Here is a 25,519-nt window from a genome sequence, read left to right as displayed (position 1 = left end):
AAAATCCTGACCTGAATCTGATTGAAATGCTGGGATTTTGTATGAAGCTGAGTTACATAAGCTGGAACAGTCACCCAGGTCATGGTCTTGAGAGCATGAAAATGACAGCTGGACGTCTTAAGGGTCCTGCTGCAGCCACATTTGTTTTATTCTAATAACACTCCTCCTCCTCCATCAGGGGTCACCACAGCAGATCATCGCCTTCCATCTCACCCCATCTCCAGTATCCTCCTCTGTCACACAAATCTTTTACAGATTGTTCTTCACTACATCCACAAATCCTCTTTGTGTTTTTTTTAACCTCCTACCACATTCAGGGTCTTTTGCCCAATGTACCCACAGTCCTTCCTCCTTATGTCCAAACCATCTTAACCTCGCCTCTCTAACTTAACCACATGTTTTGAGACAGAATAAATCAATATGTTGATCAATTCTAAAGTCTTTTCAAAACAGATGATCATAAAGAGAGTCTCCTGATGTTTAATAATTCATATTTAATAGTTTTGCTCTTTGGTGCTGCTTTATCTCAGGTGGTCTAAGAGCAGACAAAAGCTCTATGTGGTGTTTTGGGGCTATGGGGGGAGGAGGGAGCTGCAGAGAGCCAAGTAAGACTACAACTTTTAATTCCTGGTCTTTACTTAGTGTTGATTTAATAAATTAATCCTTATTTCTATAAATAACAGCTGCACCATCTAAAGTGGAATGACAAAAACTCTCCTAATAAGACCAGATCAGTTATCTTTAATGCCCACATTGGTTTTTGGGCACCACATAGACAGCTAGCGGTTGAAGGATGACATGTAGCTATGTAATCAGTGGTCAGATTGGGAGTCTGATCAAATTTGATTGGAGGCAACTCCTCTACAGAGAGCTTACCAGAGTTGCTCATTTGGGAAAATTGATCTGAAACAAAAAAACAAAGGTGTATCCTCTGATGGCCAGGGCCCTGAAAGTAGGAGGAGCACATGGTGGAACCTATAGCAAATTATAGGGGAACTTGTCCCCGCTTACCTTTCAGTGTAAATATGAGCATACAGTATGTATATGAGGTGTTGCTCTGATTGTTTAACTGGGTCTGTCTAACCTGCTTGGCCCTGTGGCTTTCCCACACCAGATGTATGCACAGAGGTCACACATACAAACATCTTGAGAGGGAATCCTTATGCACTGAGAACATTGAACATGCCGAGCTGACATTATTTTTACTTTCCTGGGGTTGTATTAACAAATGGTTTCCTGGTTGTGGCTACAGATCTGGACACCTGCGCTACTTTGTGGCTGCTATTTCTGCAGTTCATGGAAACCAATCTCAGAAAAGAGAAATCATATAATAAAGAAAATAATTGACACCAGAATATATTTCAGGTTATATATTTTATGTAGTAATACAAATAGCACAATTGGAAAAGGGTGTGCAAAAGTAATTACAGTCCTTGTTTTTGGCTTACATTGCATTCAACCCTATATTGTAACAGGCAAACACTGCAATGAATCCACACTTTGATGCTACTATCTCATACATTCTCATACATACAGTATCATTGTTCTCAGTTGCTTTTGACCATTGTTTACAGTCAAAATGTTGCAAATCCTGTCTTTAGATGTGCTAAATTATATCTCAGCTGACCCAGTGAATTAGTTATAACTAATTCAAATCAGTTTACATCCAGATTCACTGCATATTTGCAGTTTTATGCAAGTCAGATCAAATACGGTTGATTTTTCTGGCAAAGACATGACAGTAGTATATCTCATGCAGCAGTCACATAAATTACCATTTAAAAAGTCACTATTGTTTCTACAATGTCTAAACTTTAATTATGCATCTGGACCAAATAAGGACTTGTAAAGGTGGTCAAAAACTGTTACTGACATCTGTAGGTGAAAAGAAAAGAAGAAAAAATCTGTTCAGATGCACACATGCTGAGAAAAAAGCTGTTCCTTTAACTCCATATCATATAGTGTGATCATGAAAAGGCTTCCACTGTCTTGGCTACCACAGTTAGTCAGATGGTGGTGTTGATGATGGCACTGATCCTGTCTTAAGTCTGCAAAGCATGATTTGAATAAGCTGGCTTTTTTTGGAACACCTGTTGGACACAGAAGATGTGAGAACTGAACACTTTTACCTACCAGGATATAGTCTGCACCCCCGTGAGGGGAAGAATAGATTCCACAAAAACAAAGTGCAAATGTCATGTAATCAGTCACTGCAGTAACATTTATGAAAGCCTGACTTCAACATAGGGGGAACTACCCAAAGCCCTTAATTATCATAAATGTCTTCAAGAAACAGAAGCTGAGGGACGTAAAGTTGTCCTCATAATCTCATGACCTGAACATCATCTTTGGAGAGATTGTAAACATGCTCTGCATGCAAAGATCATCGAAAACATCTCAGAACGTGAACAGTGGCTGAAAATTCCTAAATCCAAAATGAAAACACTCAGAAAACATTTAGGTCAGCGGTCTCCAACCTTTTTTGTGCCACGGGCCGGTTTATGTCCGACAATATTTTCACGGCCTTTAAGGTGTTGCAGATAAGTACAACAAAATAAAACCAGTATCGGTACCAAAAAAAGAAGATTTATTCATAACACAGGAAAAGATCCAGGGAAACCGAGTTAACGATAAAAACGATTTAAAAAAATAACGATAAAAACGCTGAAAACCATAAATTTCGCTCCCGAGCCTCAACCCTCGCAGCCCGGTACCGAACGACTCACGGACCGGTCCGTGGCCCGGGGGTTGGGGAGCGCTGATTTAGAGTTGTGATACCTGCTAGAAAAAGTTCAACACTGATATAGTTACTTAGTAGTTAATATGTGAGACAAGTACTTTTTGCATACAACTGTGTCGTCATCAAAGTACTACAACAATTAGGCACATGGGTTAGTAATTAATGAAAGAACAATACTGCAGATAATACAGAGCAACAGAAGATAGACTGACACACAGAACATGAAAAACCAGAACATGTATGTGCTGCATCCTCCTCTTGCTGTTGGTCACAGTAGGGATCAAACTGTAGGCCGAAGTATCACGTCAAGAATTTCAACACAACATTCGAACACACAGTGCAGTGTATCTACAATCGAAGCCCATCATTTGCCAGCACCTAATGCATGAACTTCAAAACTTTAATATATCAACAGCTTACTGATGGAAAAAGCAGGTGAAATGATCCAGTCGCTGTCAGACCGTTTGATGGTTAGTATTGATTTTGTAAAATGTTTAAGTTATAGTTGTTTTTTTAATTTTATTTTATATTTTGTGTTTTTTCCAAGTCCAAGAGCTTTGGGTAAAGTGTTGATAAATTTCATTAAGACATTAGTAGTTGTAATACTTGTAAGTTTATCATGCAACGTGTGATTAAATGTAAAACTCACTGCCACGTCAACACAAACTACTCAAAAACAAAGCAGATCAAAAATATCAAGACTTCAGATGAGCAAATATATTCATACAGTCATTAGCAGAATGAAAACATGCCAGGATCAGATCTCCTCTGGAATATCGTGAAGATCTGAAAAAAAGAGAACAAATATAAATTCAGACCTCTAACATCAGTTTAACAGTGCAGTATTTTAGTGTCAAGTATCCAAACATAACGGGGGGAGGAACAAATCAAATTAAAGCTCATGTGTTTTGTTTGAGGAATGAGGGATGAGGATACAAAGGCAGTCAATAAACTCGTTGGTGGCTGGACTTCTGGAGTCACCCAAGTTCTTTAAAGCTCTGAATGTTGTGGAGCTGTTCGGATTTATACAGCTTTGCAACGTTGCATGGAAATTGTGGGGAGTACCTCTGGACTGGCAAGTTGGCTGCGGGTTGTTGTATAAAAAGCTAAGTGTAAACATGTAACCCATCTTTTTTCTGGGAAATCAAAAAGTAAATGGTTTGGGAAACGGTGTAGCTATGTCTTTATATCCTAATCAGACAACCAAGTACAGTAAAAGGTCTTAAGTGTGGTATTTGCATTTGGTTGCTGAGGAGAAGGGCTTAGACTAAAATGGAAGAAATCAAACGGGAACATTAGGAGTACCAAACCACATCAGCAGTTTGGTACATTTTTTTAGTTACATTTAGTTACATTTAGTTACATCTACAAATGACGATAAAGTTATTTTGTCAGAAAGTGTTTTGTAACATTTCTGTCCTGATGCTCAGTTATACAGGTAAATCCCAAAAGCTTGACTCTGTTCATCAGGACGTTTTCAGTGGGAGAAACGTTTCGTCACTCATCCAGGTGACTTCTTCAGTCTCAGCTGACTGCAGGTCAGTAACTTGACCATTAGTATGCAAATTGTCATGACCAGTGATCAACAACCACCGATCAGTGGCCATGAGTCCCATTCACAGAGAGCTGGGGAATGGCTGCAATCACAGCAGAGCCACCTCGTCAGGCCAGGACTCTGCAGTCTATTTACACCTACAGGCCAGTGGACTCTTTCAATGATGAGGATGTAACATCCTGGACAGGGAGGAACGCTGGTTTGAGGGCGGAGTCAAGGAGGCCATTTATGTGAAAAGGGAAAGACCATCTCTGAATGGAGGAGGGGCCTAAGGGTGCATCTGTCACCATCTTACAATGCTGTGATTGCAGCCATTCCCCAACTCTCTGTGAATGGGACTCATGGTTGTTGATCAATGATCATGACAATTTGGATATTAATGATCAAGGAACTGACCTCCCAGCCCATTGTTCCTTCAGTGCTGCTGGTTTCAGTCATTGTGCAAATGTCCTGTTTAAAGGTTGGAAACCTGCAGTCAGCTGAGACTGAAGACGTCACCTGATGATGATGAAACGTTTCTCCCACTGAAAACGTCCTGATGAACAGAATCAAACATTCTAGTTTTCTTTAGTAAGGAAAAGTTATTACTATTTTTTACACAATAACTAAATTATTTTCAGAAAAAACAACTTGTTATTTTTCAATTAACACTCAATATGATTTGGGCTGTCACTTGAGAAACCGCTGTGCCAAAAACAAAAGAAATGGTAAATGGACAAGAAAGATATAGATACATAGACAGCAGTCGGTCACGTCGTGTCTGTCTGTTACCTAACCTTTGGAGCTTTCAGATGCAGTCCCATCGTCATCATCATCTGACGTCACATATACCTCTAGGTCAATGACTTGCTGCAGGCTTGACTGGTGAACAGAATCTTGGTTGGCTTGCATGTTATAAACTCCAGACATCTCTGTTTCTGACTGCATTGACAAAGGCTTAGACATCTAGGAAAGAGCAAAGAAACATGAGTAATGGGTACAGAAAACACAGCTGATTTATAACAACCACCAGGTTTATTTTACTCCTCTCAGAGGTTGTTTCTTCGGGCTTTTCTGCCTCTTTGTCAAATGCATAACTTCCAAAGATCAAACTATCTGCTCCGCGTTCGGTTATCAACCTAGCTCAGCCATCACCAGATCAGCAGCCAGAGGTAGTGTGTCTGTTCTGTTCATGTTACCAGTCAGTTTGTTTTTCACAGCTATCCTCGTTGTCTGTTCTGATCGAGCATATGTGATGGTCTGTACTCCCATGGATGGCCTGCATCTCCTGGTAGCGTTGTTCCAACTTTCTGTAAATAAACCTGTGTGACCTTTTCCCTGTGTCCTCTGTGTGTGGGTTCATGATTCTGTTCATGACAGAAGGATCTGACCTCCATGGAGTTAAAATTTGTTTAAAATCTGTGTCTTGGCGCCCCTTGTTGCCCCTATTATACTATATCAGTATAAGTAATTGAACTTACCTGAGAGGCCTGTTCTCCATACCGCTGTGAAGCAGGTGCAACCCCACTGGTGGCTTTCATTTGTCGGACCTGCCTCTCTAGCTCAGCCCGGGCCCTCTCGCTGTCTTTGAACCGATTTTCTGCATCCCTCAGTCTCAGCAGCTCTTCCTGCAGCAGGCTGTGTTGTCTCTGCAGAAGCGCCAGTTCTCCTATGGTTGACAATACAGTGGCTTCCCGATGGCCTCCATCTCGCAACAGAGGGCGCCATACTTCACTTGGAGACATGGTGCCCTGCTGCTGCAGTAACAGCTCCAAGATTGAGTCTTGCTTAATAACAGCACCCTGTCATATTACAAGGAGAATCCAGTGTCAGATATTTTTGGTTTGTGACAGAGTCAAATATGAAGTGTGTCTGTTGTGTTGTGATGTTTTAGAAAGATTCCACAGTTGTGTTATTTTGTAAAGATGGATTCGCTTCTTTGTTTCTGGTAGATTTGACTTTTATTTACAAATATTTCAAACCAGTCGACCAAATAAGCACCAAAAGACTGCTGCGGATCAGCTTTAGTTTAGCTTTTACTGTGAAAAAAATCAAAACATGTATAAATAAAGAAATATTAAGCACTAAATGTACAGAAAGACATAAGAGAGAGAAATAGAAAAGTGATTAATTGCACATAAAAAAGTGGCAGGAGTGAGCAGCAGTACAAGTTTGAGCAGCACAAGATTGCAGTGTGAAGTGTGATTATTAAGTGTGAGCTCATGCGTCTCATGTCTGCATGTCTTATGATGTCAGGCTCGTGTTGTCATGGCTACGTCTCTCAGTGTTTCCTGTTTTATTTTGTAGAGTCAGGAGTCTCCATGTTCAGTGTGTTTTGTTTTACTTCCCCTGTGGTGTCCTTATGTTCAGCTGTTTCCTCGTGTGTTCCCGTGATCACCTCCTGTGTGCGTTCAGTCTGTGTCAGGTTGTCTGTTTGGTTTCACGTCATGTCACAGAGATCTAACTGCTCAGGTTCATGTTGGGTTTATTTCACAGTTCCATGGTCCCATGAACCTGTTCAGTTTCATGTCTCTCGCCACAGTTTCCATAGTTATTTAGTTTTCCCAGTTTAGGTTTCAGTTAGTTGTGGCTATGTTTTTGTATTCATGCTTACCAGCCATAATAAACATCTCGCTGTTTGTTTAAACCTTAGTCCCGTTTTCTTCTCTGTCTGAGATTGGGTCACTCTACACACCGTCAGCTCCCACTGACCGTGACAACACCTGCACTGCTACAACTGTCTGCTGGGACTGAACGACACTGCATTCGTTCTGAAGACAGTCTGCAAGCTGGTAAACTGCCCAAGGAAGAAACTTCTGAGGCTGGATCCTGTCACACTGTCCTTTGTTCTTTTCACTTTTTTATAGCAATAACTGGATGAGACACTCCTGAGAGTAATGTTTTCAGTAAATGGACTGATTCTTATAGAGCGCTCTCCCGGAGTGCTCAAAGCGCTGTAGACAACACACCCACTCATACAAGCACTTCTAAACACAAGTGCAAACTAATCTCCACACACCCTGATGTGAATGTTACCAAGCAGGTACTGTGTTAGGAGACCTGGGTCGTTGACGCAGAGTTTTGAAGGTTTTTTTTACTATTGTACTTTGATTCTTATTGTTTATTGTTTCTAGTCTTTTGGTTTCTTTCTTAATGTTCTGGTTTCTGTCTGTGTTTCTTGCTCTGTCTCCCCTGTCTGCTGCGTCCCCTTGAGAAGTCCATGTCTCTGTGTTATGTTTCCTGTTTTACTTTGAAGGTCCATGTCTGATGTTAATGTATCTGGTTTTGCTTCCCCTGTCTCGTCAGCCCTGATTTGTCCCAGCTGTGTTTCCCTCCTGTCTCTCATTCCCTGACTGCTCCCTCTGTGTATTCAAGCCCTGTGTTTCTGGGTCAGTGTCGTGATCTATCATCCCTCCATGCTGTGTGGTCCGGCCTTCTGCCTGCCAGTTTAGTTTCCAGTGTTTCCAGTGTTTCCAGTGTAGCCAGTGTAGCCAGTTGTGTCATGTAGAAATAAATCTTTATTTTGAGTCTGCGCTTTTGGGTCCACCTTGCCATCACTACTGCCTGCACACAGCCTTCACATGACAGAAGATCGCGACCAGAACATGGACCCCGCAGACTGTTTCTGCTGGAGGTTCTGGAGAACCGCTCCTGTATGACGAGCCAGAGGATTTGCAGCCCGGTCAGCTGGAGGGTTCGTGGCCCGACCCACCCCCTTCCCGGAGTAAACAGCGTTCACAACGCCGCCACTCCAGAACGACTGAGCACACCCCATTCATGGGAGAAAGTGAATGTTTATTGCCCTCTCCACTCGAGCATTCCAACCCAACCTTCTGCAATTTCTTTCACTGTGAGCAAGACTGTTTTTCACTCAGAGGATTTATTCTGTCTGAATCGGTTGATTCAGAGAATGTAAGTCTTGTTCCCGCTGGAGGGTCCGAGGGGCCCATCCAGCCTTCATCGCTTGCCGCGCCACCATCTGCGGCTTCCATGCCGTTGTCTGGTCCTGCCGTCGCCTGTCTGGTCCTGCCGCACAGCCGGCCTCCAGACCTCCTTCACCTGCGCCGCTGCCGCCATTGCCTTTCGCACAGTCGGCCTCGTGAACTGAACTGTTTAGGGCTGTTGTGCTGTCGACCTCTGGGCCCCCTGAACCTTTCAGAACTGTTTACTGTGTTCTTGAACATTTCATGGCTTTGCTTTGGACTCTGGCTCCTTGTTTTTAGTTTGTTTCATTTGTTTGTTTGAATTATTTTCAATATTTCTTGAAGCTGCTAAATTTAGCAGCACTCAGTGCAGTTGTGGCAGTTGCCTGCCTTCATTTTAAAAGGTTTGTAACATAATTTTCAGGAATTTTAGTTAAAGAGGATTACAAAAGTGAACAGGAAATACTGAGTTAAGTTATGTCAACTAATTCCCCTCAGAGACATGCTTTTATAAAATGTAGTTATTAATCATGTTAGTTTTATCGTAGTCAAAAAGTACATGTAGTCAGAACATTGGCATTCAGACAAGCTTTAAAGTTTATCAACTTAACAAAACTAAGGTGAAGGTGACCTCGTACACAGTGTCTGTAACATGTGGTGTGGTGTATGGAGTGCTGTGGCAGGTTAAGTCCGACTTACCTGGAGTGCATGAAGATAAACGCTGAGATTCACCAGCCTTTGGCAGATCTCCTGTCAGACACGAGCAGCATACTTATTACTGACTTCTGTTTTAAATGCACTTTAAATAAACAGACATACTTTAAAAGTTACTTACCATTAGCGGTGACTTGTCTTGTCGCTTCGTGCATTCCTTTATTAGGCAAAAACGTTTCCCACAGACAGCAGAGAGTGAAAACAGTTGAAGCAAAGTTATTACAGTTCACCAACTCAGAGAAACATTTCAGATTTTCCGCACAGATCCAGCTCGACCTGGATGGTTACACTCATGACACGCCCACACAGGGACAGAACTAACAAGGAACCAGGGGACCCGAGGCACCAATGCCCCAGACCCCACACCCAACCCAGGAGCACCTACCAACACAAGTATCCCAGGCACCATTCAACACTGCAAGGCAACATCCACTCACGTCCCCCACCACCACAAATCAGGACAGACACACAGACGCCCCTAAAACAAGAGTCCAGTGACTTCAGTGTGAACTGGAGTCACTCTGTCCTGTCTTTATTATACAGGAGAGCTTTTTGTATTCATCAAAAACTATACCGAAATATCTATAGTGGCTCGAAAATAAAAGAATGAAGGTCATACAATACATGACCTGCTGTGCTGATATTAAAATATGATTATTAGAGATATACTTGCAGTTAATGAAATTACTAAACACAAGTAAAGTTTGAATTTGACATTGAAAGCTAAATTCTTACTGACATTATTGATGTCAAAGATGAAAATTAAACTCTAGTTTTGCTGATAAAATAAAAGTCTCTGGACAAAATGACTCATCGGTCCCGTTAACTTTACTATATGCAACACAAACCAAATCTGAGACCATGTTCAGTTCCATAACTGCACCTCCAAACCCTTTCCCATCATCAACTCTTTGTCCTCACCTTTGCTGCAATAAAATGCTGGGCTCCATTGACCAACAGCTCTTGGTCACCTGAGAAGAGACAAAACACACTCAGTACTTGTCTTGGAGCGATATGTGCAATTTAACCTTTATTTTAAAAAAAACAGAAGCTTTTTTATGTAATTCTAAGTTGTTGTTGTAACATAGTTTTCTGGTATCACTTTATAATGATGTCACACTATTAAGCATTAGTAAGGTAAGTATGCTTAATTCATCATTTATAAAGTATTACTCTTCATTAGTATGTAATTTATAAATGTGGATATAATTGTTTATTCTAGACTAAAAAGCTCACTCATAAGGCGCCCATGGTATATTTAGTGTAAATCAGTGACTGAGTGTTTTAAAGGTTTTCTTAATACTTCAGATTATAATTCATGGTTAATTCAGGCAGTTACCAGCAGGCCTGGACTGGTAATCTGGCATACCGAGTATTTGGATGGTGGCCCAGTGCACATGTGGGCTGATGTGTCCACATATTTTCTTTCCTTTGTCGTTGTAATTATACTGTCCAGTAAGCAGCATGAAGACCCGCTGCACATCGCACTGACAGCAGTTCATTTTCATTACTGACACCAAATCACCCAATCACATCCCTTACTGCAACCAGCCCCTCCCCTACTTTCCATGAATTCATGCACCTTTTTGAGAATTCAGATTTATGTGGCCATTAAATAGCAGTATTTACTGACTGAGTGCAGTAACATGCTAGGGAAATCAAGGCTCCATGATAACGCTCATTGATTTGGGATTCTCCTTCATGGTGGAGAACCACCTCGTAACCTGATCTCCTCCTCGCCCCACGGAGCTGCTCTGAGTTCTCACTGAATGAGGAGGAGGTGGAGTCCTTACTTCTTTCATTTAAGCTGTTCACCTGTGTGAAACCGCTATTTAGTCTAATTCAGCTGCACTAAAGCTAACAGACCACAAACCAGACGAAAGCTGAACCTCGGGAACGATCTAAAGAAGTTCCAAAGTCTCAAACATTCCAGAGACATTTTCCTGCATTACCAGTTTAATATGATGGACCCTTTCTTTATATTGTATACACGTATTTGTGAAGCTCTGTGAAAGATTTATTATTGTTTTGTAAAAACAATGTTCATGTTTTATGTTAAATGAAGAAATCTTTGTATGTTCAAGTTGAGCTGTCCTGTGGCTCCACCTCCTTGGTGCATCTTCCTCTTAAACCCCGCCTACAAACCTGCATTATTGTGCAAACCTCAGGTGTGTTATGTTTGCATCTGTATGTTCTGTACTTCTTTCTGTGTTGTCTGCGTCATGTCTCTGTTGGGAAAATAGCTGAGACGTAAATAACCTTCACTTCACAATTAACAAATAGTAATTGTCTTAATTAACCATGAATTACACTATGAAACCAGCATTTATAAAACCTCTATTAACCTCACAAACAATGAGCTCATATCTTAATCATCTTAATCATTATATAGAGGAATGGGCGTCCAAATACTTTGTTATTTATGTATTTAGAAATGTTACCATGAACACATTATGAGCTTATTAATCAAGAATGAACATTTATATCTGTATTCATACATTACATACTAAATAGGAGTGTTGTGTTCCAAATGATGACCAAAGCACTTACTAATACCTAACTAATGCCTGATAGTGCCACATCATAGGTTGTTACTATTTTTCTTAATGTATAAATCCATAATTAATTCAGTCAAACTTAAGATGATCATGAATGAGAGACTGAAACGCTGACTTACTACAGTCTACCACCTCCATGTGGCTGTGATGGCACAAAAGGCGGGTGTCCATGCTGAAGCCCAGAAGGAGTTCACTCAGCCTGTCCACTGTGAGGACACACACACACACACGCACACACAAACACAAACACACACATATTTCTATTAACTTTACATCTTTTTCTATTTTTCTGTTCCCATGTTGATTCCTCCTGCATGTCTTGTGTTTGATCTCCTCTCTGTGTCAAAACTGCAGCACGTCAGATGTATATATAGTGCGTCAGTCAATGGTAAGTGAGCTCGATATGGCCAAAACAGCTGTTAACTTCCAAAGGGTCGTCACGTCTCTTCTTAACCTAACTTCAACAACTCTTTGCTAAAGTTTCTTCCTTTCTCATCAACTTTATCCCCTGTAGTTACCACAGCTCTGCTCATCACCCTTGTTTTGAAAATTGCTACCAGTTCACTATTCCTCAGACATCCTCTCAGTTCCTCCACACGTATATCATGTAGACCATTTGCCTTCCACTCTTCATCTTGGCGTAACATGGGGGAAGTAGAACAGACGACGCAGCGACGAACAAAGGAAGACTGAGGACTTAAATGCACACATGAGGTGATCTGGGGAAGTGGAGACACATGAGAACACAGCTGACTAGAAGGAAACATAATGACAATACAGGGGAGAGTAACCCTAACTACAATAAACAAAGAACACCATACTCTTTCAAAATAAAACAGGAAACACAGAGACATAGACATGGAGATAGAACATGAACTTAACCTAACCAGAGACATGAAACATGACAGGTAGACACACGGACCAGGGAGAGATGACAAAAGGGACTAAGAAACCAAGGACTAAACTGCAAACTAGAAAACAACTAGATGTGTTAAACTACACATGTGGATACAAAAACAAGCGTTAGAACTTAAACCCTGGGCCACATGGCCCAGTACCGTGACACTTACTTACAATGATCCTCTGTACTTGCCGTATCTGTCCTGCTTTCGCTCTCATTTTCTTTATTGATCAGCTCATCAAACTCCTTCCATCTCAACACACTTTCTTTACTCACAGCAGACAGCACACTGTAAGCCTTTGCCTCTCTATCTCTTATTTGATGTACATTTAGTTCTTGCTCATTCAGTCTGTTTCCAGACGATACATAAAATACTGTAGTACAGTTTTCCTCACCGCTTCATCCAGCTTCTGCCATTCAGTCCTGGATTTTACCTTCACTTACTTCCTTATCTTGATTTCCAGAGGCACCTTGGTTTTTGAAAAATCCACAGCCATCAGCCCTACCTACCCAGCACTACCTCATCACCTCTGTTCCCTCGGTCTACATGTCCACTAAAGTCGGCTTCAGTCTTGAAGCTTTAGCCTCAGCCTCAACTATGTGACAGCTCACGGTCACTTCAGAAAAAATTCAGGGAGAAAAAGTGGATGTAGGAGTTTGGGTAGTAAATATTTTCATTCTTGTTTGCTACAAAATGTTTGTTTTTACTCATACTTCTAATTAAAATTATGTGAAGTTATGTACAAAAACAGTTATTTATTTTTTTGTTGAGTTGGATCAGATATTCACCTTCACATGTGAAGCATGCTAATATGAAACGTGGATAGTTACCCTCAGATGTGGCATCCAGTAATAGTTTTTCAGCACGAGGAGCTTGTGGTGTGTCAGCCCTAAACAAGTAGCGAGTGATGGGAGGCTGCAGGCTCTCCTGGCCACTTGTCACCTCTGCCAGTTCACAGAATAAAGTCACTCTTTCCTGCAGGAGCTCCAGCATCTCCTGGTCCTTGTGCTGCAGGTCAGCTGATTGGATGACAATCAATCAGTCATCAGTCTAAAACAGACGTGCAGAAAAACAAAGCCTGCCTCTTCACAGGTCTCCCTGGTTCATGTTGATCTGACAGAAAGGTCGGGCAGACCCCAGCCTTCACTGGACAAAATGAAAATGCTGATGCAGGACGCTTTAGTTTGAAATACAGTTCATGTAAATAACTATTCAGTTCAATTTTCAGTTTAATTTTATTTGTATGAAACAAGCTCAGACATGGTCTAAACAGGAGGAGACCAGTGCAGCTATGACTGTGGAGCAGAAACGGTTTTTCCTGCTGATTCTTTGGTCGACTTGTTATTTGTTCATATCTTCATTTAACTTCCTAGTTTTAGTTTGTCCTGTTCTCAGTTCTTGGTTGTTGAGAGTTTAGTTCCACTCTTGTGCCAATTCCCCGATAAGTTCATGTCTGTTTCCTCGTTTAGTCACGTGCTTCACTTCCTCTGCTTCTGGTTAGATGTCACTGCTCCAAAATTGTTTGCAATCAATACATCAGAAAAAAAGCAGCTTGATGAGAGAAATTCTGTGAGGCATTTGATGGTTTTACCGTTACCAAAGCTGCTTTGCTCTTTATGATTTTACTGTTTACTGTTGTTCCAAACTTGTGAAATGCTGCCTTCTTGTGCAAAAGCATTTACTGTGGGCAAAAACGCAATCCAAGATAATACTGGCATGTCAGAAGATCTAAACGATTCCTGACACTAGCACAGATGTTCTGCCTGTGGATACTACAGCAGTTTACATTTTTAGATCAGGTTTGGTATGTTTGATACTCTGACAGGGCCTTTGGATTTGGTTTGGAGATCACAGTGATGTTCGGTCCAGTGGAACCTCTGTATTTGGTAAAAGTATGGAAACCTTTAAATAACTATTTAGGACCAAAAGGGTGAAAGAAAACCTGAGTATTCATCTTTTTGGTTAAAGTTTGTGGTAGAGAACACGTAGCCACCAGTAAGACTAAGCTACCATGTCGTCTTTTTCTGGTTCCCAGGTATTTGAAATGTGAATGTAATTCAGTTAGTCTGTATATTCTCCTGACCTTTGAGCCTCCTCAGGTGAGCCTTGTGTTCCGACTCTATCAGGGGAAACTCCTCTCTTGATGGACACCTGAACACACAAAATCCAGACCACACATGCCGTCTTATCAGTCACATAACAGACACGAACGTTTTAGATTTGTCGTTTTTTTGTTCATAAACTAATTAGTAGACATTTATACCTCAATAATTAAACAGTTTATCACAACTTGGGTCTCATTTTTGTAACTCGACTTTATTACCCTGCCCTCACCTATGGTTACAAGCTCTGGGTAGTGACCAAAAAACGGGTACAGACAGAAATGAGCTTCCCCTGAAGAGTGTCTGGCCTCTGGGGTGAGGAGCTCAGCCATCTGGGAGTTATTATTAGTATTATTATTATTATTATTATATAGGAACCAGTGTGCCGACCTCATAACCTATAGGAGGAAAGTACAGGCTCTATGAAAAACATGCTACATTTATTCTGCTCTGCAAATGCAAATAAATGTTTGTGTTTTCTGTGGGATTTACAGTCCATAATTGTCTCTGGGTAATTACATTTTTCTTTATATTTTCCAAAATGCAGAAATAAGACCCAAGATGTAATAAACTTCAGTTTGTAGACTACAAACCGATGGAAAGCTTTAGCATGTGTTGTGTGTGCATTTACCCACTTGCTGACAGCGTGCTGTACATGGCGTATCCAGATGTTCTTGTCATCCTTGGAGGCAGCATAAAACTCGTACATCTCAGGAGGGGTGGAATCACTAATCAGATACATGCCTCGTTCCTGATTGGCTATGTCCCTTACTATTAGGTTCTGAAGGGACAGTACTGGAGGCTTGTCCTAAAACGTACAACATGGATAGTTTTAGTGAAATAAAGAGAAAAACTTGTTGTAACTATGTGTTTTTTTCACCCTCGTTTATCTTTTAGTTTCCATTTTAAATAAACGACTTAGTTCAGTTACATGAAGGCTTACACACACACACACACACACACACACACAAACACACAAACACACACGCGCACACGCACACACACACACACACACACACACACACAAACACACAAACACACACGCGCACACGCACACACACACACACGCACGCACGCACGCACGCACGCACGCACACACACACGCACGCACGCACGCACGCACACGCACACACACGCACACACACACACACACGCACACACACACGCACACACACTCTCACACACACACACACGCACACACACGCACACACACACACACGCACACACACACACACGCACACACACACACACCTCGAATAGGTAAAACAGCCAGGACACACCTAAAGATACAGATTCTGTGCATTTCTGTTAGCATGCCGCAGCTATTTGGTTACCAGTAATGCGCGTCATTGTACTTTCTCTTTCTTGCTGCATTCGCTCTCTGTCACCTGCTTCATCGCTGTCTGTGTGTAAGCAGTATTTACTTATTTATCCATATTTATTTAGTGTTTTGAAATATCCTTTTCAAAACAAAAGGGTTACAATGTTTAAAAAATGTCTTTCCAAAAATGATGCATTTGTGTAATTAGTTTTAGCATGCTTTGGGGGGGGTTTTGGTTAGTTTTTTGTGTGTTTTTAACATGTGTGCAAATATTTTCTTACCATAGATGGAAAGATGCACCTCTGGTCCTTCTCCTGCAGAAACACCAGGATGTCAGACATCAGTAAGACCTGTATATCTACACAAACACACACATAAACATTTTTTTAGACTAGAATCACCCTTTAGTGTCATTGTATAAAATCTTTACTTAATGCAGTGCAGGATGGTTCTGGGTTTAAATGCGGAAGTGTGGAAGATAGACAGAGGACCTGTAGGAAACCAATGCAGGCAACCATAGAGAAAGACGCCACCACCCAGCAGGTTCAATCCCAGGCTTTCAAACCTTGGCAACAACAACACAGCCCCTTTCTAAAACTTGAATTTCAATTTAGTTGTACTTATACAGCTCCAAATCACAACAGCAGTTGCCTTAAGGCACTGAGAGATTAATATTGCAAAGTAGGGACCTACAATAATACAGAGAAAACAGAGAAAACAGAGAAAAACGAAATCATTGGATCTCCTTTGAGCCCTTTGGTGCTTTTAGCAGGAAGAAACCTCCAGCAGAACCAGGCTCAGGGAGGGGCGGGGCCATCTGCTCCAACCAGTTGGGGTCAGGGGACAGAGACGGGACAAGTTATCAATCAATATAATAATATTTTTTAATTATAATTAATAATAGTAGAATATTCATAATAAAACGAAGAATGGATCCTCCTTTAACTAAGGGAGGATTCAGGGTCACCTGATCCAGCCCTAACTATGCTTTAGCAAAAAGGAAAGTTTGGGCTATGCTCTAATGGGGTGATATGTTATTATAAAGCTATTAAGATGTTTGTTTGCTTGTTTGTGATTGAAAGGATTTTACATTTGGATTTAACAGGGAGCCAATCATGAGAAGCCAGTATGGGAGTAATATGTTATTTCTTATTTGTCGTGTTAAGGCCGTCATTTTCTCCATGGGTGTTAAAATCACCCACACCACTCGGACAGCCAGCAATTGAATATGACCGTGTCTGACATTGTTTGTTAAAGAAAAACAAAAAAGATAAATGCTCATATTTTATGAGCATAAACAACAACAAAAAATCAGTTAAATGTGAGGAGTGAAATGAAAATTAATCAGTAAGATACAAGGTAACAACATAAGTCTCTTATTCTGGGCAAACACATCAGGTGGACCTTGTCCTCCACCGACATTCTTCTTCGTCTTTTGGTGTGTTGTTCATTTTTCATATCGGCTTTGATGTTTCTTTTTTTACCGGATCCATAATCCATGCCTCGGGGAACTAACATTAACATAACTACCTTGTTAATGTCACAGTCCTGGGTCAGTCTTTGAGTTCATTTCTAGTATCTTGGCTTCTGTTCCTGTGCTCCGTGTTCCCTCTGTGTCCTCAGTCAGTCATGTCTCTATGTCTCAGTGTTAAGACAGCATTGTTGTGTATGTCTCTTGCGTTTCCTGTTTTACTTTGAAACTCCATGTCCTATGTCAGTGTATTCTGTTTTCCTCCCTGTCCTCATGTTTAATTAGGTTCAGCTGTGTCTCCCTCCTGTTGTGCATTTCCCTCGTTACCTTGTGTGTATTTATGCTCTGTGCTGTCCTCTGTCTCTTGTCGGTCTGTCTGCATTTATTCTTGCTTGCCTTTCTTGCTTGGCGATCGTGGCTCAAGAGTTGGGAGGTCGCCTTGTAATCGGAAGGTTGCCGGTTCGAGCCCCGGCTCGGACAGTCTCAGTCGTTGTGTCCTCGGGCAAGACACTTCATCTGTTGCCTACTGGTGGTGGTCAGAGGGCCCGGTGGCGCCAGTGTCCGGCAGCCTCGCCTCTGTCAGTGCGCCCCAGGGTGGCTGTGGCTACAATGTAGCTGCCATCATATGTGTGTGAATGTGTGTGTGGATGTAGTGTAAAGCGCTATACAAATACAGGCCATTTACCATTTAATTCTAGTTGTGCAGAGTGTCCCAACTTTTCATTGTGCACAGCCGTACTTACTTTTATTATTGTTTTTATTTCATTATATTTGTCATTTTTTAAATTGAGAATTTGTTTCATAATTGAGATTCACGGTTTTTAAGGTGCATTTTAATGTTGTTTAGTGTTAATGACAGAATAATTACATAAGCCAACATATAACGTGTGTTTTATATATACAGTCTGTACATCAGGGGTGTCCAACTCCAGGCCTGGAGGGCCGGTGTCCTGCAGGTTTAGATGTGTTCTTGATCCAACACAATTTAAATGACCTCCTCAAAATGTCCTGAAGTTCTCCAGAGGCCTGGTAATGAACTAATCGTGTGATTCAGGCGTGTTGACCCAGGGTGAGATCTAAACCTCCCTCGAGGCCTGGAGTTGGTCACCCCTGCTGTAAAGGTCAACTGAGGCTGATTTAAATGTTCAGTTTTGACTTGATGGTATTTTGTCAATATGAACCAAAATCTCTGAGGAGTCTTTTCACCACCTCGTTGAATCTATGCCATAAAGAATTAAGACAGCTAGTAATAGGACAATAGTCAGTGTCTACCTGTTGTATTATGTTTATTTTATTAAATATTAATCACCCAATTGTTGTGTACCTTTGAGTCGTGATCCTGGAGTTTTCCAGAAAAGGGTCCCTTCACGGATAAGTCTCCTTCGGAGTAACTCTCCAGCTTTAAATATTCCTCCATCCCGTACTATGGCCTCAGCCCTTGGGTCAAGCTTGGCATGGATTTCCTGAAGCCGCTGCGTTTTCTCCAGATCGTCCATCTGCCGACAGGAAATTCAATCTTACATTTTCAGTTTGATTAAATCATCTGAATGAACCAGCGAGCTAATCTGAGTCGGCTAAAATGGATGTTACAAGGAGATTTGTAAGATCCGTTTCGAAACGGTGATGGAGGTGGAGGTGTGCTCTGAAGAGAAGAGGAATGAACATCACTTAGACAAAATAAATGTGTGTGAATTGGAGGGAGTCAGGCGGAAAGATGAACATACAAAGTCTAAGTGTTTAAAAATGAAGCTGAGTTTTACTGAGTTTTAGTAAAAGTAGAGGAATAGTAAGGTCTTATTACTAAATGTTATTCTATTGAAACTAATAAATACTACATATTATGACTGTATTACAGTATAATACATTATAAGACAGAAAATACGATGAGATTTTTCAGTAGATAAAAAACAGAAGTAAATCAGTCTTAGAAATAAACAAAGATCTCGAGTATGAGCTAAAAGCACTTGTGTGGAAGTTTAGAGCCTGTCGAACAGGGCAGGCAATTGTTTGTCCTGTAAATGCTACAAATCCTCTCTCTGGTTAGTGAAACAAGTCGTCCACTTTACAGCTGAGGTAGGAGAACAAATGAATGCTGGGTTGTTAGCACAAGCTAAAAACTAGAGATCTAAAGACCTAATCTAAGCGTCATTTAGGAAGAATGAGTGTTTGCACTGACTTGTACTTGATGTCTGAATGTGTAAGATTTAGAAAAGAACATAAATTCTTTGTGAGTTTGCTGATATTTGAATATGAAGAGAATGAATGACGCACAGATTATTGCACAGGGAGCAAACACTTCAGTACCTGTTGGTCTATTGAACTAAGCAGTTCTCTGATCATCAGCAGAGCCTGGGCCACAGAGGAAGCTTCTTCTTCATCATCTGGATAAAATAGAAACAATCATCTGATTCATCTCTAATTTCAGTAAAACTGTGAAGTTTGAATTTCATCTTCTGACAATTTTTTCAAAAGAAAGAAAGAAATATGAATTTGCATATATGAGTTTTAATTTACTAAATCCAGCTCACAAAAGCTTCATGTACCAAATATATTACCCTGGGTGTTAAAGGGTTAGGTTTACAGTAAATAACAGAAAAATGGAGAAGAGGAAAAAGTTCCCATTGAAGCCTGGTTTTGCTTCGTTGTGTGGAACCATGAATGTTAGTTAAATGTGAAAACCAGCATTTTTTAATTTTCTAGTGACATTGTAGATCTGAGAAAAGAAGGAGGCAGATGACTGGGATGAGTCACCTGTTGTGTTGTCCAGAATGCGCTGAATAAGTGCAGGATACTTGAACATCCGCTGAGTCACCAATAAGATGCACTCTTGAACACCATGGCAACGTAGCAAGGGTCCTCGACTCACCTGCTGCTAAGAGACAGAAAGGAAGCTTTAATTTTTCATCATTATTTAAAAGCGATCAGTTTGAATCATACACTCAGCAGAGCTGAAGTCAAAGGTATGACTTTTCTCCACGAAGTCATGGTTTCAACCAGCTTCCACGAGGGTGGCCTGAGGGCGCGACAATGTCTAGCTAGCCCTGTGCTAACTGTATCAACACTGTATCGACACTGTATCAGCACTGTATCAGCACTGTATCAACACTGTATCAGCACTGTATCGACACTGTATCAGCACTGTATCGACACTGTATCAACACTGTATCAACACTGTATCAGCACTGTATCAGCACTGTATCAACACTGTATCAGCACTGTATCGACACTGTATCAGCACTGTATCGACACTGTATCAACACTGTATCAGCACTGTATCAACACTGTATCAGCACTGTATCGACACTGTATCAGCACTGTATCGACACTGTATCGACACTGTATCGACACTGTATCGACACTATATCAGCACTGTATCGACACTGTATCGACACTGTATCGACACTGTATCAGCACTGTATCGACACTGTATCGACACTGTATCAACACTGTATCAGCACTGTATCAGCACTGTATCAACACTGTATCAGCACTGTATCGACACTGTATCAGCACTGTATCAGCACTGTATCAACACTATATCAGCACTGTATCGACACTGTATCGACACTGTATCGACACTGTATCAGCACTGTATCGACACTGTATCGACACTGTATCAACACTGTATCAGCACTGTATCAGCACTGTATCGACACTGTATCGACACTGTATCGACACTGTATCAGCACTGTATCGACACTGTATCGACACTGTATCAACACTGTATCAGCACTGTATCAGCACTGTATCAACACTGTATCAGCACTGTATCGACACTGTATCGACACTGTATCAACACTGTATCAGCACTGTATCAACACTGTATCAGCACTGTGTCGACACTGTATCAGCACTGTATCGACACTGTATCGACACTGTATCAGCACTGTATCGACACTGTATCGACACTGTATCAACACTGTATCGACACTGTATCAACACTGTATCGACACTGTATCGACACTGTATCGACACTGTATGTGTGAGTGCATGATTGGCATTTGTCACAGAATAGCAGAATTGGCAGGTCCACCCTGGTATCCTGTGCTGTCCACACATAAGTGCAGGTTCACACTGAACACACGTGACATACGTAAGAGGACCCGGAGAAGTCGTGGGGAACACTCTGCTGCCCGGACAAGTTTAGTGGTGGGCCAGTGATGGTCGGGGTGGCCTGTCTGTGCTTCATCAGTACCTAAGATAAATGCACTGCCTGATAAAATGAACAGAACACTTGGAAAAAACATCAGATATCAATGGGGGGGAAAGAATTCGCACACGGGTCTCTACAGGCTGAGCAACGCCATCCTGACCGTCGTTAAGTATCAGTGGGAATTCCTCTGCCCCACTGTACCCTGCACTGGTGCAGTGGTTAACTGGGCTGCTCCTGGTGCACTTTATCTGGCGCAAATGTGCAGGCAGATGTAAAAGTAGATCCCCCAGGTCACCATCTGCCGTCTCATTAGGAGCATGTCCCAACATTGTCAGTCATACAAACTCCTGAGTACCGTTAGTAAAATGGGAGAGCCTGCTGCGCCATTCTTTAAATTCAGCCGTCTGTAGGTTCATAATTTCATTTCATTCCATCAAACAATGAGGCATCCTTTCATTCCTAACTCATTACCATCTGTACCAGTATCAGTATCCAGCATGAATGTTTTCCCCATTAAGATCTGATGTGTTTTCCAAGTGTTCTTTTAATTTTAGGGGGCAGTGAATTTATCTTAGGCACCGATGAAGCATTTCCTCCACTCTTCAATTGAAGCTGCGTTTTCTTTTTCTTGAACGTGTCCTCTTGTTCTGAAACAGCATTTTTGCCCTTTTTTAACCAATTATAGCAGCGACATCTGGTTCCTTATGTCTTTCAGACATGCTCATTCAAACCCTTTAGCTCTCCTCCGACATGATCAACATCTTTAGTCTATGCTTAGTAAAATTAAAATGCCTTTAGTATGAAACATTGTAGGTGCCAAGTAAGCCAGTTATTTACTTATGCTTATTGTTGCTTTATTGTTCATATTTATTATGCTGCTGCGTCGTCAACAGCAGCACCAACAACAACTGGTAACAAGCCCTCGCGGTCACACGAGGCTGCTGATGCTGGAAACAGCTGTGGAGGAGTGCAGCAGGAAGGCCAGCAGTCCCAACAACAATATGAGGAAGAGAGGGAGGAAGGTGAAATAATAATTAGGAAGTATAATTGGAACAAGTCTTGGTAGGTCGGTACGGTCGTTAACATATACATATGTCCATGCATGTGTCTCCTACCCGTATGAAGAACTGGAACTTCTTGTCTTTAGCGAGCAGCTCCTTGTATAATTTGACAGCCTTTAAGTGTCGGCTACAGAACTCAGCATAAGTCTTCTGCATGTCATCTGCAGACTGGCCTGAGAACTGGCAGAAGAACACAAACAAGTCACGTTACTGTGGATATGAGTCAGTAAGGGGAAGTCAGCAGAATCACAAACCTGCTCTACTAGAATATCCCCCAGCTGATGAATGGTGTAATTGTGGTTGGATCCAGGTTGCAGGCTGTTCTTGCGCCGCAGGAGAAGTTGTGCCAGAAACTGGGAATGTATCTTGATGAGCTGGTCCAGGCAGGGAAACATAGCATGCACGGTGCTGGGCTCTAACTGAAGCTCCTCCAGCATGCCCTGTCGAAACACCCTCTCCATGATCTGCAGTGTCTGCATGTGGTGCAGCTCTGTATGGATCAGCTCTAAGAGACACACACACGTATAACAAAGGTGAGATGAGATGCATACGACATTTTTAAATGACAACCATTGCATATTTCTAAACGGTGACATACTGATTTGTTTTCTATGTGTGTCCATATGCAAACACATGTATAACGTTTAGCAATAGACTGAACGTCTGCATATGAGGCAGAAATGATGAAAAATAGATCATGTTTTTGTCACCATAGATGACATCCTGCCTCTTGATAACATTTTTGCGATGTGTCTGTAAGTAACTGCTATCCACAGCCATGCTCCACGAGTCAGCCTTAAAGTCCTGGCCCTCAAGCTCGATCTCCTCCAGGACTGAGGCGTAGTACAGTTCTCCTAAAGAGGAAAAGAAGATCAGTATGAAAGACTGCAGACTCACAGATTATTGTTTATTTTACTATTATTATATGAGAGATTATTGTAGACTGAAGACAAAAGTTTGAACAGACGACTTGAGCTTTCTCCTGAAGGTTTGAAGATTCAACGACCTCGTCATGAAATGTGTCACGTTTCACTTCTACTGCTGTACAGTTGTATTCCACTACATTCAGGAAGAATGTTTATGAGGATCTTATTACCAATCAGAGCATGCACCAAACGGTTAATGGACTGGTTCTCATGTGGCACTTTTCTACTCTACCCGAGCACTCAAAGCACTTTATACAACCAGGGTCATTCAGCCATTTATACAAGCACTTCTTTTTTTATATGACAGTGCTTCCTGTCTAGCATTCACGCACATTCATACTCTGATGGATGCAACTTGGGGTCAGTATCCTGCCCAAGGATATTCGGCCCATTAAACCACCTGTGGACACCTGCTCCACCTCCTGAGCTGCAGCCACCCCCAACTACTAGTAGTTAAGCAATTATCTATTAAAGTTAAGCACCAAACATGCATTCATGTTGACAAGCTTGCTTAAATTCTGGAAACATGCATTCATTTGTCACAATGTTACAATAAGAAGGTGTGCAGGCGTGGACAGAACGTTCTGTCCACCTTATTAATCCATAAACTATCAGACAGATTATTGGAACTTGTACTCTTTGCAGTCTCCCATTCAGCCCTTACTTTCTATGTGGAAAATAGTCACAAGGAATTTCTTTTTTAAATACCTACATTCTCCAGGTACACCTGTTCAACTGCTCATTTATGCACATATCTAATCAGCAGCATCAGTTCTCTGGGTGGAAATGGACTTCATGAACTGTTCTGGTTTGTTTTCTACTACAGTCCAGTGCATTATGATGTTGCTGGAAGAATGACCAGTCTTTGGCCTGCAGACTTGTGAGTATATAACATACATGTATAATTAACTGACTGTGAACACATGGAGCTGTCTAAGATTTTGTGCTGCTTGGATGTTTGCGATACCGTCATCATTGAGCGACTCCATCGACATCGTTCTGTTTCTGAAGCTGAGGGAGTCTGTCGACTGGGAGAGAATTCTGCGTAGTCCCAGGGGAGCATCATCATTCAGCGACCTGCAGCACACACATGCATGCAGGTATTATTGGTGCCTAACTATTGTGCATGAGATAAATGTAGCGGCAAACAAACTGGAGAACCAAACAGAGCCAAATGTTAAAATAATAAGAGGCACCTTGAACAGTGGTGTTTAATGCATAGAGATTTCACTGGCTGCACACCAACTCATACATTTTGGAGTTGGGAATGTTGGTGTTTTGATTGACAGACATACTGAAACTGACAGTTTCCAACTAAGTTTGTGGGTTAACTGAAAATTTCCTCGTGTATATATATTAGCGTGGAGCCGTATAAATTGCCAGCACAAACTCAACAAATCAGTGTCAATCCCAGACACAGTGGATGAGCTCTTTGGTTTCGAACAAACATGGAGTGGAGGGTTTGTAATAGATTATCTTTTTTGAAGGTTTTCTGCTCTTTTTGGGTGTATGTGTCACAGAAAAAGAGCAACAAGGCTGCACTGTTCGCACGACTTCACGGGGGCCATGTGTGCCTCCTGTAACCCCCACCGGTCTCTGTGTCCAGTTTGCATGTCTTAGTCTGGGTCTCGGGCCTTCACAGTTTTTCCTTCCTACTGTCGCTAAGTGCTTGTTGGGGTTTTCTCAGTATTGTGGGGTCTTGCAACATAAAGTGCCTTGAGGCGGCTGCTGTTGTGATTTTGTATCATATAAATAAACTGAATTGAGCTGAATTCAAATCAGGTGGAGCAGAGTAAATTTTGCAATCTGAGATATTATCACACCGTCCCTGTGAGCATTTACAAAACCTGTATACATCTTTATCATTGCCAGTGACTGTAGCATGAAGATGGATAATCTTCATCATCATCTGTCTGTCAGCCACAGTCTGTTCTGTGCCTCACTCATCAAAAACATTGACATGTTGGGGGAAAGCAAGCATGAATACTCATGGTTGCAGCTCAAAATCATCTTGAATTAGCTTCATGACCTTTCCTGTCCCACCATGTGACAGTGAGTGACCACGGTTAAGGTCACATACTGTGTTTTTAAAAGATCATTTCCTGTCCTGCTTT

At 41.5% G+C, this 25,519-nt stretch overlaps 1 protein-coding gene across 2 annotated transcripts in view; it reads right to left on the bottom strand.

Annotated features, from left to right (window-relative positions):
- Window positions 1-1,368: 1,368 nt before the first annotated feature.
- The window catches only part of LOC146644424 (rho guanine nucleotide exchange factor 2-like), a 36,258-nt gene continuing 12,107 nt past the window's right edge, over window positions 1,369-25,519 (bottom strand). The window contains exons 6-23 of one of the 2 annotated variants that reach the window (XM_085396023.1): window positions 24,373-24,482; window positions 23,190-23,333; window positions 22,734-22,984; window positions 22,534-22,659; window positions 20,017-20,137; window positions 19,570-19,646; window positions 18,590-18,761; window positions 16,076-16,152; window positions 15,109-15,281; window positions 14,455-14,522; window positions 13,202-13,390; window positions 11,589-11,675; window positions 9,833-9,882; window positions 9,033-9,068; window positions 8,897-8,947; window positions 5,756-6,076; window positions 5,072-5,240; window positions 1,369-3,526 (exon numbers count right to left, since the gene is read on the bottom strand). In XM_085396023.1, coding sequence (XP_085252149.1) covers window positions 3,498-3,526; window positions 5,072-5,240; window positions 5,756-6,076; window positions 8,897-8,947; window positions 9,033-9,068; window positions 9,833-9,882; window positions 11,589-11,675; window positions 13,202-13,390; window positions 14,455-14,522; window positions 15,109-15,281; window positions 16,076-16,152; window positions 18,590-18,761; window positions 19,570-19,646; window positions 20,017-20,137; window positions 22,534-22,659; window positions 22,734-22,984; window positions 23,190-23,333; window positions 24,373-24,482 — 2,251 coding nt within the window. In that variant the 3' untranslated portion in view covers window positions 1,369-3,497. The remainder of the gene's footprint in view (window positions 3,527-5,071; window positions 5,241-5,755; window positions 6,077-8,896; window positions 8,948-9,032; window positions 9,069-9,832; window positions 9,883-11,588; window positions 11,676-13,201; window positions 13,391-14,454; window positions 14,523-15,108; window positions 15,282-16,075; window positions 16,153-18,589; window positions 18,762-19,569; window positions 19,647-20,016; window positions 20,138-22,533; window positions 22,660-22,733; window positions 22,985-23,189; window positions 23,334-24,372; window positions 24,483-25,519) is intronic. The other variant, XM_085396024.1, reaches the window with a different exon arrangement.

Source organism: Rhamphochromis longiceps, linkage group LG22, assembly GCF_057381845.1.
Source record: "Rhamphochromis longiceps isolate RC_006_pf linkage group LG22, R_longiceps_female_GT1.1, whole genome shotgun sequence".
NCBI lineage: Eukaryota > Metazoa > Chordata > Actinopteri > Cichliformes > Cichlidae > Rhamphochromis > Rhamphochromis longiceps.
The sequence above is the reverse complement of the archived record's forward strand: the minus strand, read 5'-3'. Positions and strand labels throughout refer to the sequence as shown.